The sequence below is a fragment of the Gobio gobio genome (genome assembly GCF_949357685.1).
Source record: "Gobio gobio genome assembly, chromosome: 5".
Taxonomy (NCBI): Eukaryota; Metazoa; Chordata; class Actinopteri; order Cypriniformes; family Gobionidae; genus Gobio; species Gobio gobio.
The window spans coordinates 44,093,652-44,110,331 of record NC_137101.1 but is presented as its reverse complement, the minus strand read 5'-3'; the positions used below and the strand labels follow the sequence as shown (position 1 = coordinate 44,110,331).

At 39.3% G+C, this 16,680-nt stretch overlaps 2 protein-coding genes across 2 annotated transcripts in view; both read left to right on the top strand.

Moving 5' to 3' along the window:
* Positions 1-16,680, top strand: part of LOC307126529 (uncharacterized protein) — a 1,210,917-nt gene that overhangs the window by 776,551 nt on the left and 417,686 nt on the right. The window lies entirely within an intron of this gene.
* LOC307126312 (uncharacterized protein) lies at positions 1,504-3,507 on the top strand (the record flags this gene model as incomplete). Its single annotated transcript, XM_079816777.1, has 2 exons — positions 1,504-1,590; positions 2,413-3,507. The coding sequence occupies 2 exons, from the start codon at positions 1,504-1,506 to the stop codon at positions 3,505-3,507; spliced, it is 1,182 nt and encodes a 393-aa protein (XP_079672903.1).

Below are 16,680 nucleotides of genomic sequence, written 5' to 3'. Positions count from 1 at the left end.
AACCTCAACTGAAATAAAACAAATAGCGACTCGCACCACTTCCACGGCTGATAAGCGGATATAATAAGTTAACCACATACCTGGAGGAGGACAGATGCAACTCACAGCCATCAGCCGATTAAAGCAGCTATGACGAAACGGCCGCCGCAGAAGCGACCATGCATACAGCCGCCTTCCTTTACCGGAACAGATCCACGTCTATTCACAACAACGGAACCCACACCACATCCGGGAAATGATTCATAGAAGGCTTTTTGAAGTATGAGACAGTGGTCACTGCTCAACTCTTACTTCGCATTTTTGAGCATTGAAGATCGAAATTTTATTGTTTAATGTTATTTTTATTTAGCATTAATATGTTTTATTATTTTTCATAACTATTTGTATAATGTACAATGTAAAGTCAGACTGTGTTGTACATGTGTCCCAAGGAGAGACTTGGATGAGCTATATTTGTTACAGGAATGTGCATACTTATAGAACATGTTTCCACTGATGCACACAGTAGCATGCATCTGTTCATGATGTATTGTCAACTGGTTCTTTATAAGGAAAGTGGATTGTGCAACTGATGTAAGCATGATGTATACGCTCTATTTTAAACATAGGACGCATGTTTCTCTTCCTTCTAAGGAAGTCTCTTCCTAGTGAGATCCTCTGTTAGTAGTATATATAATATCCAAATTGAGTGTCCGGCCTCAGACGAGACGAGACAAGATGAGGGAGAGATGAGAGATGGGATGGACGATGGGATGAGAGACGGGAGACAGGACAAGAGAGGATGAAGAAGGGAGAGGGGAGAGAAATGGAGGAATGGAGAAACATACAGCTGGCATGAGACAATAACTTTTCAATGTCTCAACTATGTCTGATATATAAAATAATAAATAAGAGATCTCTTGGCAAATTACTGGTATCCGGTCCTGTGATTCAATCATAACGGGGACAAAAGCTGAATTTTCAGATCTACAAGCATACATCCCCCCTTTCAAAATACTTGCAGTCAAAGGGAATGGATATCATCACAGCTCAGCGTCTGGTTGAGGGGACAGAGGAGGGTCTCAGGAAGTGTGCTAGGGACTTTGAAGGAGTTAAGTGTGCAGCTGATGAGTTTGTGAAGTGGGCTAATAGAAAGTTGCAAGAGGAGGAAGAGTGTGAGCTTGTAGTGCAGGCTGCCTTTTCTGAGAGAAGGATCAGAAAAAAGAAAAGAATGCCAGGAGAGCTTGCAGAAGATGAGCAGTTAGCATCAGCTGATACTGACTTTGAGGTAAAAATACACAATGTCATTGTAGACACAGTAATAGGCAGTATCCAAAGGAGGTTTTCTGCTAATGCAAAACTTTGCTCTGATTTTGCCTGTTTAGACCCTAGAAACTTTGCTCATGTGAGGGAAAATGGACTCCCCAGCTAAGCAAATGTCTGCTTAAGTTTGATGACAGGGCTACAGTTGGCACATTATGTGGTGAACTGTAAAGCCTTGCATCTCAGTGGGACAGACTAAAGATGTCCCCTCTGGAGGGTTACATTGTCAGGACAGCTAGTGAAATCCCACAAGGAGGTGATGAGGATCCTTCCATGGAACAGCAGGATGTAGATCTATACCCCTTTTCCACCAAAGCAGAGCCAGAGCTAATTCAGAGCCAGAGCTAGTCCCAGTTCTTAGTTGGTTCGACTGTGGAGCTTTCTAAGAACCGTTTGCTTTTCCACAAGTCGAGAGCCACAACAGAGCCAGGTCTTACGTCACTGTGTATACGTCATATCTTTCCCAGCAACGCTAGCGCGCTAGCGCCAAACACAAACACACCATCAACAATGGCGGACGTTGCGTTGCAATTGATGTTCATGGCTTTGCGGACTTACATCGGCATCCAAACACGGCGGATCCAACGTGTTCGTGCGGCTCGCCGTAATTTGTACAGACGGAGATTACAGGCGAGAGTAACGGTATGTACATAACATTTATTTTTAACAATAAGATGTCAACTTTAGCCTCAGCATGTTGCTACTATCCTAGCATCGACTTTGCTTATAATCAATCACATTGTTGTTAAATAAAAATGTATTAAGCATTGGTGTAAGAAGTTTACTGCTTTGTAAAAACTCTACTAGAAGTGCAATTTACCTAAGTAAAAGTATGTCTGTATTATAAGCAAAAGTCACTCACAATATTAAAACCAAAAGTAGTTAATCTGCAGAAAAATGTGTCCATTGTCAGTTGTTCTATTCTATATAATATTTTTAATTTTTCTTACTGCTGCTTTAATGTTTAGCCTATATTGCATTGTACTGCTGTTGCCAATTTTTATATCATATATACATACATACATATATATATACATAAAAAATATATAAAATGCACAGTCCCTCTATTGCCCATAAATGAGACTTTTTTTTTTTTTTTTATCTTTACAGGCAATCTTGCAGCTGAAGGCAAGGAGGAGGTCACCTGTAATGTGGGCATATCCACGATCTGACCACTGGTGGGACACAATTGTTCCGGATTTTACCCCGTTACAATTCATGCAGAATTTCCGTGTGTCCCCAGCATCATTTGAGTATATCTGCAGTCGGGTCAAGCATGTCATGGGGAGAAGGAACACAAACTACCGTTTGTGTGTCCCAATCCGAAAGCGTGTTGCTATTGCCATCTGGAAACTGGCCACGGGTGGTGAATACAGGACCATCAGCCATCTTTTTGGAGTAGGCCTCAGCACTGTGTTTAATTGTGTTCAGGAATTCTGCAACACAGTCATCACGGTGCTGCTTCCTGTCCACATGAAATTTCCTGATGCTGACAAGTTGTTAGAAATGGCCACTTTCTTTAATAATCGTTGGAGAGTTCCACAGTGTGTTGGTGCAATTGATGGCAGCCACATTCCAATAATTGCACCAGAGGACTATCCACGAGACTATTTTAATCGGAAAGGCTGGCATTCTATTGTTCTGCAAGCAGTTGTGGATGGCAAAGGTCTTTTCTGGGATGTTTGTGTTGGCTATCCAGGGAGTGTGCATGACGCCAGAGTGCTCCGACAGTCACATTTGTGGGAGGTCCTAAGTGATGGGGAATTACTTGGGCAAAACAAAGTGACCATCTCTGGCTGTGATGTTGGACATTACCTGATAGGTGATCCAGCGTACCCAATGCAGAATTGGCTCATGAAGCCCTTTTCTGACACTGGCAGACTGACCCCTGATCAACACACCTACAACTACAGGCTGAGCAGTGCACGATCGGTTGTGGAGATGTCTTTTGGGAGATTAAAAGGACGATGGAGGTGCCTCCTAAAAAGAAACGACTGCAAGCTGGAGCTGAGCAAGAAGATGGCACTGACCTGCTGTGTGCTCCATAACATTTGTGAGGAACATGGTGACAATTTCACTGAAGAGCACCCAGACAGGACTGTAAACATTCAGCCTCCTGTCCAGACAGTACCTGAGCATGCTAACGCAGAAGGGGCCGACGTCAGAGCTGCATTAATGATGCATTTTAACGGAGGGAACGAGTGATTCTTTCAATACAACAATTCCATATTTTTGTAACACCGCCATTTGTGTTTAAGGACATCTGGACTGTCATAAATTGTATTATGTATTATTCTCTTCCATTGATTAAAAAACTGAACCAGACATTTGTATTAAGAAACATGTTTATTTAAACCAAAAAAAACTAATACAAATATTTATCAAACAGTGCAAAATGTAAAAATGTAAAGTGCAGTAAATAAATTGTAAATAATTTAAATAAAAAGTGTACATAAAAAGAAACCAAAAACACTGGTGATGTGCAATTCTTGTGCAGTTCTTTGTGCAAATTTTTGGCGCTCATTTGTGCAATTTTTGGGCGCTCATTTTTGCACTTGTGCCTCCATTACAGCCACCATGCGCCCCATGAGTCCAAGCAGCGAATGTGTGTCCGCTCGCATGTCCTGCCGCAAGGCATCGTCCAGGTCTTTGCTGTGCTGCAAAAACCTCTCATCTGCCCTTTCTAAATACTGCACCAGTTCTGAAGTGCTGTCTCTCTTCCTTTTTCCTGTGTAAAACAATAATAGCAGATGACAGATCAATGTGTTGTCATAGCATTGCAAAAAAAAAAAAATTCTGCAGGGAAATATGCGTATGCATCTGCTATATGATTAAATACTATTTTATATTATAGCATTATACATCACTATCACTTCACATTTTGCTCATGTCCCATATTATTTCCTACGCATAATATTGTATAAAGCAAGTTAATGTAATTAATGTTACATATCAAAGCATTTTGTGTTGATGTTCATTAAGTTAAATGAAAGGAAAAAACGTTATTTCCGTATCTTTTAGATAGATACATACATACACATGTGTGTATATGTGTGTGTGTATATATATATATATATATATATATATATATATATATATATATATATATATATATATATATATATACACACACACACACTCACACACTTACATATACATACACACACACATAGAATGTTTGCATAGTGTACGGTGTGCCCATTTGCACAGAAAGTCTTACCCCGTTCAGAAGATGTAATGTTATCCCCAGAACTGCTACACGACGGCGTGGGAGAGCTGCAGCCCAGCGGTGGCGGTAACGCGACGGTTTCATCACCGTCGTTGATGGCAGACAATTCTATAAACAAAAACAAGACAGTGCATCAATAAAAAACACTTTTTTTGTCCACTGTTTTTTATACACGGTTCTGCTGATACTTTAAACAATGAAATCACAGATACAACTATCCTAGCTATCAACATTGCAAACACTAATATGAGTAATTAGTACCTTGCTAAACATCTAAAAACACAACTGACTGGGAACAAGTAAAATATTGTAAAAACAGAACTTACCAGGATCATTGCAACTTTGCTGCAGTGAATCATCCGCCATGGCCTCGAGCACTATTGTCGCCGAATTCAGTGCCCCAGTTACCTGGCATGCCGGTCGATCGCCGAGGACCGAGTCGAGGACGTCGAAATGGGGGTTTCGGCGTGGGCGACCATTGCCGCTTCTACCGAGATCCTTTTTTTGGTCCCTGTAGTCTTTTTTTAGTTTTTTCAGTTTGTTGCTTATCTGGACGATGTTCCTGTCGAACCCCGCTGTAGCCATGTCCCGCTGGATCTGCTGTAAAACTGGTTTCGTCCGTGAAGCCCCGTCTAGTTTACTCTGGACTTCTGCAGAGGACCAGAGTGCTAAAAAGCAGCTAATTTCCTCCTCGGACCACTGTTGCTTTTGTCTAAGCGCGTCCATTGTTGTGTTTAGCGTTAGCTGCTAATTCAAAAATGGCGGTCACAAGTTTGTGGTCTTGTTGGTCATGGTAACCCCGCCCCCAGCCGCTGACGTAGGCGGTTCTTACTTCTAGCCCTGTTCTAGCCCAGCAATGTTTTGGTGCTACTTAAGAACCACTTTTCCTGGCTCCGAGGTGGTGCTTTCGGTGTGGAAACACAAAGAACCGATTTGAAACTAGGCTCTGGCTCCGATCTAGCTCTGGCTCTGCTTTGGTGGAAAAGGGGTACTAGAGAGCAAAACTTGTTCCTCCTGTAAAAACTGTGTCATTTGTGTTCATCTCATTCTCTCTCAGTACAATCTACTAACTGATGCCTACCATGTGATTGGACTCGCCTACAAGTTGCTATTAACACTGTCCATCACACAAGTAGCCTGTGAGAGAAGCTTCTCAACAGTGAAATTCATAAAAAACAGGCTCAGGAGCACTTTAACCCAGAAGAACTTTGAGGCATTCAAGGTCCCGTTTTTCGTGTTTTTTTGAAGCTTTGATTGTGTTTACAATGTGCAAGATAACATGTGTTCATGTTTCGCGTGTAAAAAAACAGTATTTTTCACACAATTTACTTATCTGTATACCGCTGTTTTCACTGTCCTCAAAACGGCCTGAGAATTTCCTCGTTCTATGAAGTCCCTCCTTCAGAAATACGTAACGAGTTCTGATTGTGCCAGCGGTTCCCGTGTTGTGATTCGACAGCAGCTTAGCACACGTTGCCCGGAAAGGTCACGCCTCTTACCATAACGGAGATGCATGCGCTCAATGATCTCTAAGTACAGCGTCCCTGGGAAAGCCAAACAAAGGTGATTTGACTCCGGGATGAAAATAACAGCGTCTCGACGACATGTCGACAAACACACTCTACGAACGCAACCGAACGCAACACTTCCTCTTCTCCACGCGGGAGCAACAAGACCACGCCCCCTTTTTCGCGTATTCTTGTGGGCGGAGGTTAGTCGACAAACTGTTCTACTGACGTAATTAAAGCAGGATATACATGGATGTTGTCCAAACCGGCCGTTCGCTGTAGGCTTTGAAAGGGAACTTCTGTTAAATAAAATATCTCGTTTGGCATTGAACTTTGAGCTTTATAATTTTACAGGTATTATTTATGCTCTAACAGCAACATTACACACTAACTAAAGTTTGAAAAATGGGATCACGAAGAACAGGACCTTTCATGCTCATGTGCACTGAGAAAGAAATTCTCATGTCTTTGGAAAATGACACTGTGATAGATAAAGTTGCAGAGACCAGTGCTCTGCTCAGGCATTTATTAATGTTTTAGGGTTGTCCATGTTTCCTTGAAGCTAAACGTATGCAGAGGAAAAAGAGATGAAACAATCATTAGAAAGTTATACTGTGAAAAAAATTCAGATAACAGTGTAATACTTAATGTTCTCACATTTGAAGTTGTAAAGCAGCTGTTTCCTTGAAAAAGAGATGCTCCTGTCATTAGAAAGTGCAATACATTTTATTTTAATCTTTATTTTTTTTTGTATATTTATTTTTGTTCGATATATTTTTTATTAATTTTTTTAATTTCAATGTTTGGATATTAATGAATACTTATTCTTAAAGAAAATAGATTCTGATACTGTACTGTTATTTACTGTTCTAATAAATCTTCACTGTGAAAGAAAAAAACTTAGGCTACTGTTTTTGCACTGAATTGGAAATTGATATTTTTCAAAAATACAAAGAATTACAAGGCTGTAGAGAACAGTGCGTCTATTGCAGACTTTTATTCTGAGGTTTTAATTACATTATTTTAATATAGTCAGTCGTAAACTAAAGTGGGCTGGTCTAAGGCATGAAACTCCAGGGCTGAAAATGAGTCCCAATCCGGCCCTGGTGTATATGCATGGAAGTCCACAAAACTTCAGTACCGACACTTTGAAATAAAAGACAGGGAAAGCAATAAAGGGCATTGCTAACAACACATTCAGCCAGCCACCTACGTTTCTCATAACAAGCGCGTGAAGCTCCAAGTTCAGCTGCGTCCTGTCACTGGCCTGCTGCTGGATTTGTAAATCGCGTTAGTCCGGTTCGGGATCTTCCAACGAACGCCTTGTGAAAGAATTTGGTTTAACTGCTGCCATCTCTACGAAACTTATCATCTTAGCAAGGTTTTGGCGGAGTCGGAGTGACGTCGCCCGCGCACTTTCGCTTTAGTGGCCAAGAACGGAAAGTTGAATGACAGGTGACGAGAACCAATCAGATTTGATAAAATAACACGCATCCAATTCTGATTCGCCAGGGACGCAGCGACCTGCGTCCGGAGGAGGATCTTTAAGAACCAATTAGAGACCAACTTCTGGTCACATGCTGCCCGTATATTTTTGGACTCAGATAGACATCCATTTGTCCGGCGTCCCTCACGCATGAAACCGCATGAAACATATTGAAGAACATATAAAATAGTTAACCCATCAAAGCCAGTTTTTATTAAATGCTGAGGCTCTTACTAACAGCCAGCACATCGTATGAGTAAACTATTTTATTTTTATTTCACTTTTATATCATTTTTGTATACATGTATATTTCTGGAATTTTGATGCTTAATATGCAATATAGAGCATGTTCAATTAAGTGTATAGCCTACTTTTAATATCACCGATCAGGCATAACATTATGACAGGTGAAGTGAATAACACTGATTATCTCATCATCACAGCACCTGTTAGTGGGTGGGATATATTACACAGCAAGTGAACATTTTGTCCTCAAAGTTGATGTGTTAGAACCAAGAAAAATTGTTAATTTGATGTTTTCATTTTGAAATAACATGTTTTAATCAAGTATCCCAATCAAACAATCATGCTTTGCAAAGGGGCTGCATTCGGAGAGTAAATAATTATAAATAAATAATTTAAATAAAGTGTTATTTTATGCATTTTTAACAAGATGAGAAACTTTTTCATGTCTCTGTTCTGTTATGTTGGTATTTAAAAGTTTCTGTTATGTTAGTGTTTTTGGGGGGTTACCATTGTGGTGAAGTGTAGAGCATGTGCTTGGGTTGAGGACCTGCTAACAAGAATACAAATGGTTGTCCCACTTTATATTAGGTGTCCTTAACTACTATGTACTTATATATAAAAAAAAAGTACAATGTACTTACTGTGTTTTTATATTGTATTGCAAAACACTTTTGCTGATATTGAGGTGGGATATGTGTAAAGTTAGGGACAGGTGTGGTGGTATGGGTAAGTTTAAGGGTAGGGTTAGGTGTAAGGGAAGTGTCAACAGTGTAATTATAAATGTAACTACAGAAATTAATTACAGATGTTATTACGTGCAGTTAGTGGCGGGCCGTGCATTTCACACCTAGGCCTTCAGTGGTATCCTACCTGAATTAATTCACCTCTTAATAAAATCATCATGACGCCACAGCTATAGAAACCATCAATATTATACAGAAACGCAGTATAACAGGGTGTTATGTCTCTCATGGAGCGAGAATGAATGATTAAATAATTAAATAATTTAAGAGTTATTAACGTTCTCCGACCACCGAAAGCAAATTGTGCGATTTTTGTGCATATTTTACACGAAAGAAAACGCAACAGCATAAATGGTTCTTGAAAAATCTTACCAACAGTATGACAAATTTATTTCAGGTGAGGTTCAAAGATAATACAAAGTTTTTTTACATTTAAACCCCGTAAAACTATATTTTAATAGTATGAAAATGTTGTAAATAATATATATTAATAACGAAAATAATAATAATTCAAAAAAATCGATCATAAATTTGCAAGAAAAAATAAATCACATTCATCACGGAAAAACGGGGCACGGATTAGCCAGCCCAGGGTTGACTGTAGGATATAAAAAAAATGTAAATAAAAATCATTATAGCGGGATTACAAATTTAAGAAAGTACATTGCATTTAGCATTTAAGGTAAAAATTATGATATTAGATGAATTAGTCTGCTATGCAAATCTTCCAGACCTGTTTTACTGATTTCAGAGGCTCTAGCAAGAGTCTCCTTTCCTGCCAGACCTGTTTTCTCTATTGTGTTTTAAATGAGTCAGATCACTGAGATTCCACCTTTCGGAGCCCAGACGTTGCACCTTTTGTCTTTAATGGCTCTGGGATGGTTCTTGGAATTGGAGTTCCTGGCCAGTATCAGCATGCGAATAGTTATGCTGATTCAATGGGACTGGTAGGGCTCTCAGAGTAGGGTGTGTCCTTTTACCTATACAACATTTGCATTGTATTGTTCAGAGTGTCTCCTCCCCTGCTGTATAATCCCTCCCCCTGAAATATAGATAAATTACAATGTATAACTCCTTTAGTTAGACTTGGAACCTCAGCCGAAGAACAGCATGATTCCCAATAAACGAGTAACGTCTGCTTTAAAGATATCCCAACGTCTCCTGGTCTCTTCTTCAAACGAGGAAAAGGAAATTCACAACAACTTTCCAAAATAGGCTATGATTATTACACAAAACATGCCAATGTGTGCAGTAATACTGCTATTACCCATCCTCTCAAATAAATCAAGATCCATGGGACTTCAAAATCAGCTGGTATACATTACAGCACGTTCGTTTTTAGCCGTGACAGATCGAATAGCGTTCCGCGACTGTGCGTTAAGCTGGAGAAGGCAGTAGGATATGCGGGAATTTTGAAAATGGCTTTGTAAGTATGTCAATGAATACATTAATTTCTTCTCCTCTGTCAGCCATTTGGGTTTGAAAAAACGCTATTAAAACTACAGATGCGGTTTGCTGGTTATTTTGACTAGGCTACTAGTACGCTCTCTGATCATCCAATCAAAGGACGTGAAAATGCCGACGTTATTGTACGCCAGCTAGATGGCCCCGCTGTCGCCAACTGAAATCTGATTGGCTGATTAAATCGGAGTGATTATCTGATTGGTTAAAGCGCAGTTTCATTGCCATTCATTTAAGCTAGCAGCGCCCGTGATATTGATTCTGAAGGCCTCAAGGCAGATTTCTTTGACCTGGCAACACATAATGACTGAAATATGATTGGATAAAAGCTCTAACATAAACAAACACTACTGGAAGCAGCGCAACCAAGAAAAAAGCGATGAAGTTAATTAAATAGACTATTGGGAATAATTTAACACACATTCACAGAAAAAATACATTAAAATTTAAGTATGTGATTCTGATAGTGATTAGGCCAGCAGAGAAGGCCTTGCTGGCCCTGACGGCCCATCACTGCATGCAGGTATTTATAATATATAAGTACAATGTAAAAACATGTATGTACACAATGTACACAAGTGCATTTTAAGGCCATCTAATATAAAGTGCGACCCAAATTGTTTTAATACAGCAACCACTATGATAGTGTTCTGGGTGGAACCAAGCCTGCCGCACTCATGTTCAAAACTGAAGCCGACTCGATCGCCCCAGGTGGTTGGTCCCAGTACAGCTCATAAACCCCGCCCCTCTGTGTATTCTAATGGACGCGAGACAAACTAAACAATCAAATTTCACTTCATATATTTTTTTTTCTCCCAAAGTTGGTTTCTGTCATTTTAGGTAGTTTTTAATCACACTGATTTCAAGTGTTCATTTTTTAAATAAGTTTGGTTTTAGTTAGTTATTTGATGCTATAAAAACGGGGGTGTGACGTCATGAGTAACAGCTGAGATTGACGGCTTCTCTGAGTGAAGTTGTCAATGAGGCACCTTTTTTCAGGATTTTTGGGAGGAGATTGGAGCTTTAGCTTTCTACATTTCTATAACTGTTTATTTCACACCAACATAATAAATTGTTCTGCATCTGCGAGAGTGTGGGTGAGCTTTTGATAATCACGGCTCGACTTCCTGCTCTCTACTGCGCAGACTCCGGTCCCGAGATCACTACTGCGCAGACTCGGTCCCAAATCTGCATCCAATGTTTCCTTAATGCTGGATTATTTGGGAAGCTGAACAAAGTTATCTTTCCCTCACAACCAGAAACACACATCTTTAGTGACATTTCGTGGTCTAAAAGCAAAGCGCTTCCAACGGCTCCCGTAATCTGAACAAAGCATGTTGATAGGTGCGCTCTCGCACGCGCTCTTCCTGGAGAAGTGCCCATACAAGGAATTCCACCAATTTTGACGTAATACATGGCCATACTCGAAAAAATTTTTCAGAAACTTGTTCGACTATGGAAGGAGTGTATTTGGCACAGTAATAGCCTACTCCGTAATGTGTCCAGCTAGTTTTTTTAAATGTTTAGCATGAGCATTAGGGCTGGGAAAAAAAATCTATTTTTCGATTAATCGTTTTTAAAGGCCAAGAATCGGTTTTTTTCCCCATATTTATTTAATAAAATTTGAATATAAAATTAACGTAAATCTTATTACCAGTCTTCTCCACTAGATGTCACCCTCTTATTGACCTTGCGCGATGTTACAAAGGAGCGAGAGGTGCGCCTGTCATTCCTTCATTCAGTGCTTAAATGGTGCCTCACAAATGATAAATCAACAGTCAATAGAGTCAATAGACAGCGCAGGACCAATAATTCAAACCTAATAGCTTAGCCTATATTATAAACAGATTTCCTCAAATAAAAGTTATTCCGCATAAGTCAGCACGTTAAGGTATTGTTAATTACCACGGCAACTTCTTGTGTCCAGGAACGCGCTTCTTGTGTATAAAAAGTAACGAGTGGTGCAGAAGGAGGCTCGGACGCCGGGGGCTCCGTCTCATCCCCCGGCGGAGAGATGACCGAGCGGCGCGCCCCGCAAAGATAGCACCCATTCCCAGTTAGGATCTTGATCCTCGAAAGGCCTCATCAGGCACTACGATCGACCCCAATTACAGACGGTTTGGCCGGCGCGTTTCCGAGATATAGCCGGTTAAAGTTTCAACTGGTCTCGTTCGATCCGCCCCGGTTCTCTGTCCCGGGGGTTTCCAGTCGATCCTGCCCGGTATCGCATATATGCTTGTCGGAAAGATAAAATCGTATGGCAATCGCATCTAAGAAAGGCACGCAAATAACAGAGATAGTGACGAAATATAATGCATCATCTGGGGCACGAATCACAGCACAGACGCACCTGGAGGAAAAAGCCTTCATAAAAACGGACAGAGTCTGAATGACGGTCGGCTAAATCGCAAGAAAAGCTTGTCCTTTACTGAAAATTGCTGAAAATCATCCAATATCCTTTTTGTTTTAGAATAAATGTATCAAAATATCCATAAAAACACAATTGTATTGTATTTAACATAATTTTATGCATTTGAAATATAGAGATGGGTTCTGTTTTAATGTACACAAGTGTACTTAAAATAAAAAGAGTTTAATATACAGGTTTGTGGCTCTTAATTTCTTTTTAATTACCCACTTGTAAACTTGTTCACTGTTCTTTTTTTTTATAAATATAGTATTTGTAATAAATCTATATTCATTGAGTTGAATCAAGAATCGAAATTGAATCGAGAATCAAAAATTGAATCGAGAATCAAAAATTGCATTGAGAATCAAAATCGAATCGGTTTGAGAGTTTGCGAATCGAAATCGAATCTAATCGGAACATCTGAATCGATACCCAGCTCTAATGAGCATCCAGCTCTTTAACGGTATAAATAACTCAGAATGCATGAAATAGCATTAGACCCCCCCCCCCCCCCCCTTTAATCTTTGTTAATATTAATGTCAACATTTACTAATACATTATTAAAATCCTGTTAACATAGTTAATGCACTGTGAACCAACATGAACAAACCATGAACAGCTGTATTTTTATGAACTAACTTTAATGAAGAGGAGTAAATACTCACTTACAAACAGGATATGATTTGTTAAGCATGAAGAGAACTTATCCGTCTGGTTTGGCCGCTCGTTCTTGTCACAATTCACCAGTGTGAGTGCCTATGAGAACCATCAGAGGGCACTCCACTCCAGACTGTCACTCCATCAAGGACTACATCTCCCATAATCCTTTGCCCGGACTCTTCAACAACCATTGATTACATCCACCTGCACCCCATTACCTAGTTAGCTCACCCTATATAAGCCTGTTCATTCTGTCAATCATTGCTAAGTCTTGTTTGTTGTTAACTGCATTTCTGAGCGTTTTCCCTGGTTTCATGTCTGTCGGTTTTTGGATTTCTTGCCTGTCTCCCGGATTACCATTTTGCCTGTCTCTCCTGCCTTGTTTACCTGTTTGGACTGCTTGCCTGTGTATGACCTTTTGCTTGTTTTTTGACTACGTTTGTGGATTACCCTCTCAATAAAGCTGCGTTTGGATCCTCAACCTTCTGACTCAGAGCAGTACGTTACAGTTCTAATGTTAACCTAGATAAATATGCGTTATTATTCGGCACATATCCAAGTGTTTGTGTGGAGTGTGGAAGCTTAAGTATAGCGCGCTTACATCACATGAAGGCGCCAGTGCGGTCACTGGCATTTATTTTCCTGACAGCGAGAACAACTTAAAATACTCCATAATTTATGGTCATACAGAACAAACAGGACGCGCGCTTTCTTTCGTCCTATAGTCTGCAGCGCATCTCATAAATGGACCGAAACTAAGCGTAACAGGCTTCTTGCCTCACATAGGCTATATTATGAGAAACATATCTAGCCTATAGAAAGCTTGAAATGTGTACTTTTAAATGAACAAATTCAAATCGAAAACAAATATTCTCTGCTTATGTAATCCGTACCTATGAAAAGTGCATTCCTCTCTAAAGGCGTGTCCATATGAGAGGCAGCATCGTCAGCTTGATCTCTCAAGCCGAGACTGACTCAGAAAATACTAGTTTAATAATAAACAAATAAAATGTCTCTTTGCCCCCCCCCCCCCCCCCACGACACATTTATAATCATTACTTTTTTCGCAAGCTTTAAGAATGCGCGCCGCTTCCATGCACACAGTATTTCGACTATTTAAGCAGACTAATTCAATTAGCTAAAATGTGCTATTAAAATAATGACTGGTCCACTAAAAAAATCTTTAGTCGGGGACAACCCTAATCAACACATTTACATAGTTGCCATTATTTAATTAGTAGGCTAATTATTATATCCCTTTCTTCTACATTAAATTAGTTTACATTAACGGCTAGTTGATAAACTAATACAATAAAGATTAAATTATAATAATAACCATATATTTCTATATGCGGAGAATGGATTTTTCCTGTCACCACCACACAGCACCGTTTTTAAGGTGACAATTTGTTATCAATATGAAGCTTGTACTGTATTTAGAAGATATTGTTTTGTATCTTACATTACGAAGATAAAGACTGACGTTAATTAAACAAAAAGCACTTTAATGTTATAAAAATTAAACCTTTTTGGGGGGGGGGGGGGGTTGTTAGATGTATTTTGACTACTTTTTGTATGTTGTAAAATTAGATAACGAAGATATATTAACATTAAAAAAAACATTTAAGTAGTATTTATCCCGTATTTTTAAGCTCTGATTGTGTTAATTCAGAACTAGCAACTATCTGTGTCTGTGAAGTGGCCTGCACTTGCACCAGTCAAGCAGGTGGCAGTACACAGACAGTAGCTTAGGCCAGTGTTTCCCAACCGGGGTGCCGTCTGACGAGAGCAGTGGTGCCATGTAAAAGCCTTTGTAAACTTTGTTCAATGCCTGCGAGTGCTGTCGTATGTTCGAATATGACCAGTCATTTTTGCCGTCATCACCCGGGTGTAGTGCCAGAAGACATGAATGAGAAGTGGCGCGCGCTGTGAGTTTGTCTCTGTGCACTCATCCGAAAGCGCGCACACGTCTCACAGCGCACAAATATTGAGTTCTCTTTCAAGTCTTGCTCTTGAACAGACAAACTCACACAAAAAGTATGTCAACATGTCCATCTTTATGAGTATTCTAGCAGACATAGTCTGTATATTCCTTAAGTAAACTTTATACAGTCGAGAAAGACGACGCATATCCATGCATTAGGTCTTAAAGGGGCAGTAGCCTTTACTGCTGTCTGTTTAATGTCAAACAACAAAAGACAAGGACATCACACACTGCTCTTGATTGAATAGCTTTTGTAAGCTTAATAGGATTAATCTTTAATTTATTCAGTCAAACATGCCATGTTATTTTACATTTGATCAATTTCTGTTCCTGAAAACTAACGTTAGACAAACCTGAAAAGCATAGTTTATTTTATTAGTATCTTTGCTCAATAGTATTTATTTGTGCTGCTGCTTGTATTTAAATGATTTGTTCTTATTATTTTCTTTTATCTTTATTTGACAGTAGTCCTTTTTTCACTGAACATAGCAAATACTGAACCGTACCGAAACCGTGAACCTAAAACCGTGACACAAACCGAACTGTGGGCAATCTGTAACGTTATACCCCTAGCGTAACGTATGCGAGGGGGTGCCACAAAATGGAGAACATTTTCAAAGGGTGCCATGACTGAAAAAAGGTTGGGGAACACTGGCTTAGACTACTATCGAAGAAGAAGAAGAAGAAGAAGAAGACAGTTGCAGCGGCGGGCGGGAGGAAGAGGGGAAAAGTAGCGGGAAGTGAACTTCAAGGAGAGTAGAGTAGATGAGTGTGATGTGCGATGATAGATCAGGATGCTGACGGCCAAAATCAAAATATATTGTGTAGTTATAAACTCTTTAGACTGTTAATGATTAGTGCTTTTTTTAAAGTTTGTGGTTAAGAATCGTGTAAAAAAAAAAAATCCCTTATTTTGTGGATGGATTCCGGGAAATCTCCCTTATTTCCAATGTTCAATGTTGACAGCTATGCTGTCAGCCGCTGGCCTCTTGGTCGTCACTTTGAAAAACAAAAACTTTAATTTAGCAAACAAAAAATGCTCCAAACATTTTTCTAAATTAACTTAATAAAGAAACGAATATATAACTACTTTGACATTAAAAACAAAACTGAACTATTTTAATGGCTGCAACAATGTGTAATAGGGAGGATAAAAAAGAAAGAAAGAAAAAAACACGGGCCAGGGCCTAGATCTGAGCTTCTTGTCTGCAAGCGTTCATTTTTAACAAAAGAGAGTAACGTGAGTAACAAACTAATTTAAATGTTTGTAATTGTAATTGCATTACTTGATTAAAAAAAATATTTAGTTACTTCTGCGTTACCGCTAAGTAATGGAATTACAGTAACGCGTTACTTTGTAGTGCGTTACTCCTAACACTGGTTAAAACATTAATGTTTAACTAATGAAACTTATTGTAAAGTGTTACCCAAAATGTTATATGGAATATGGGAAATAAATACATTTAAAAATAAAAATGGTCATTTAAATAGGGAAAATATTGGTATTGATAATATTTAGTTTATATTTCTGTAGTGAGATGGACTTTGTAACAACGTTTTTAGTGCCTTTTATGGGTCTTGTGAGTGTGAATGTACTGAATGCCAATGGAGGCCTATCTGAGACCTTTCTGAGCCATCAGCTTTCAACAAA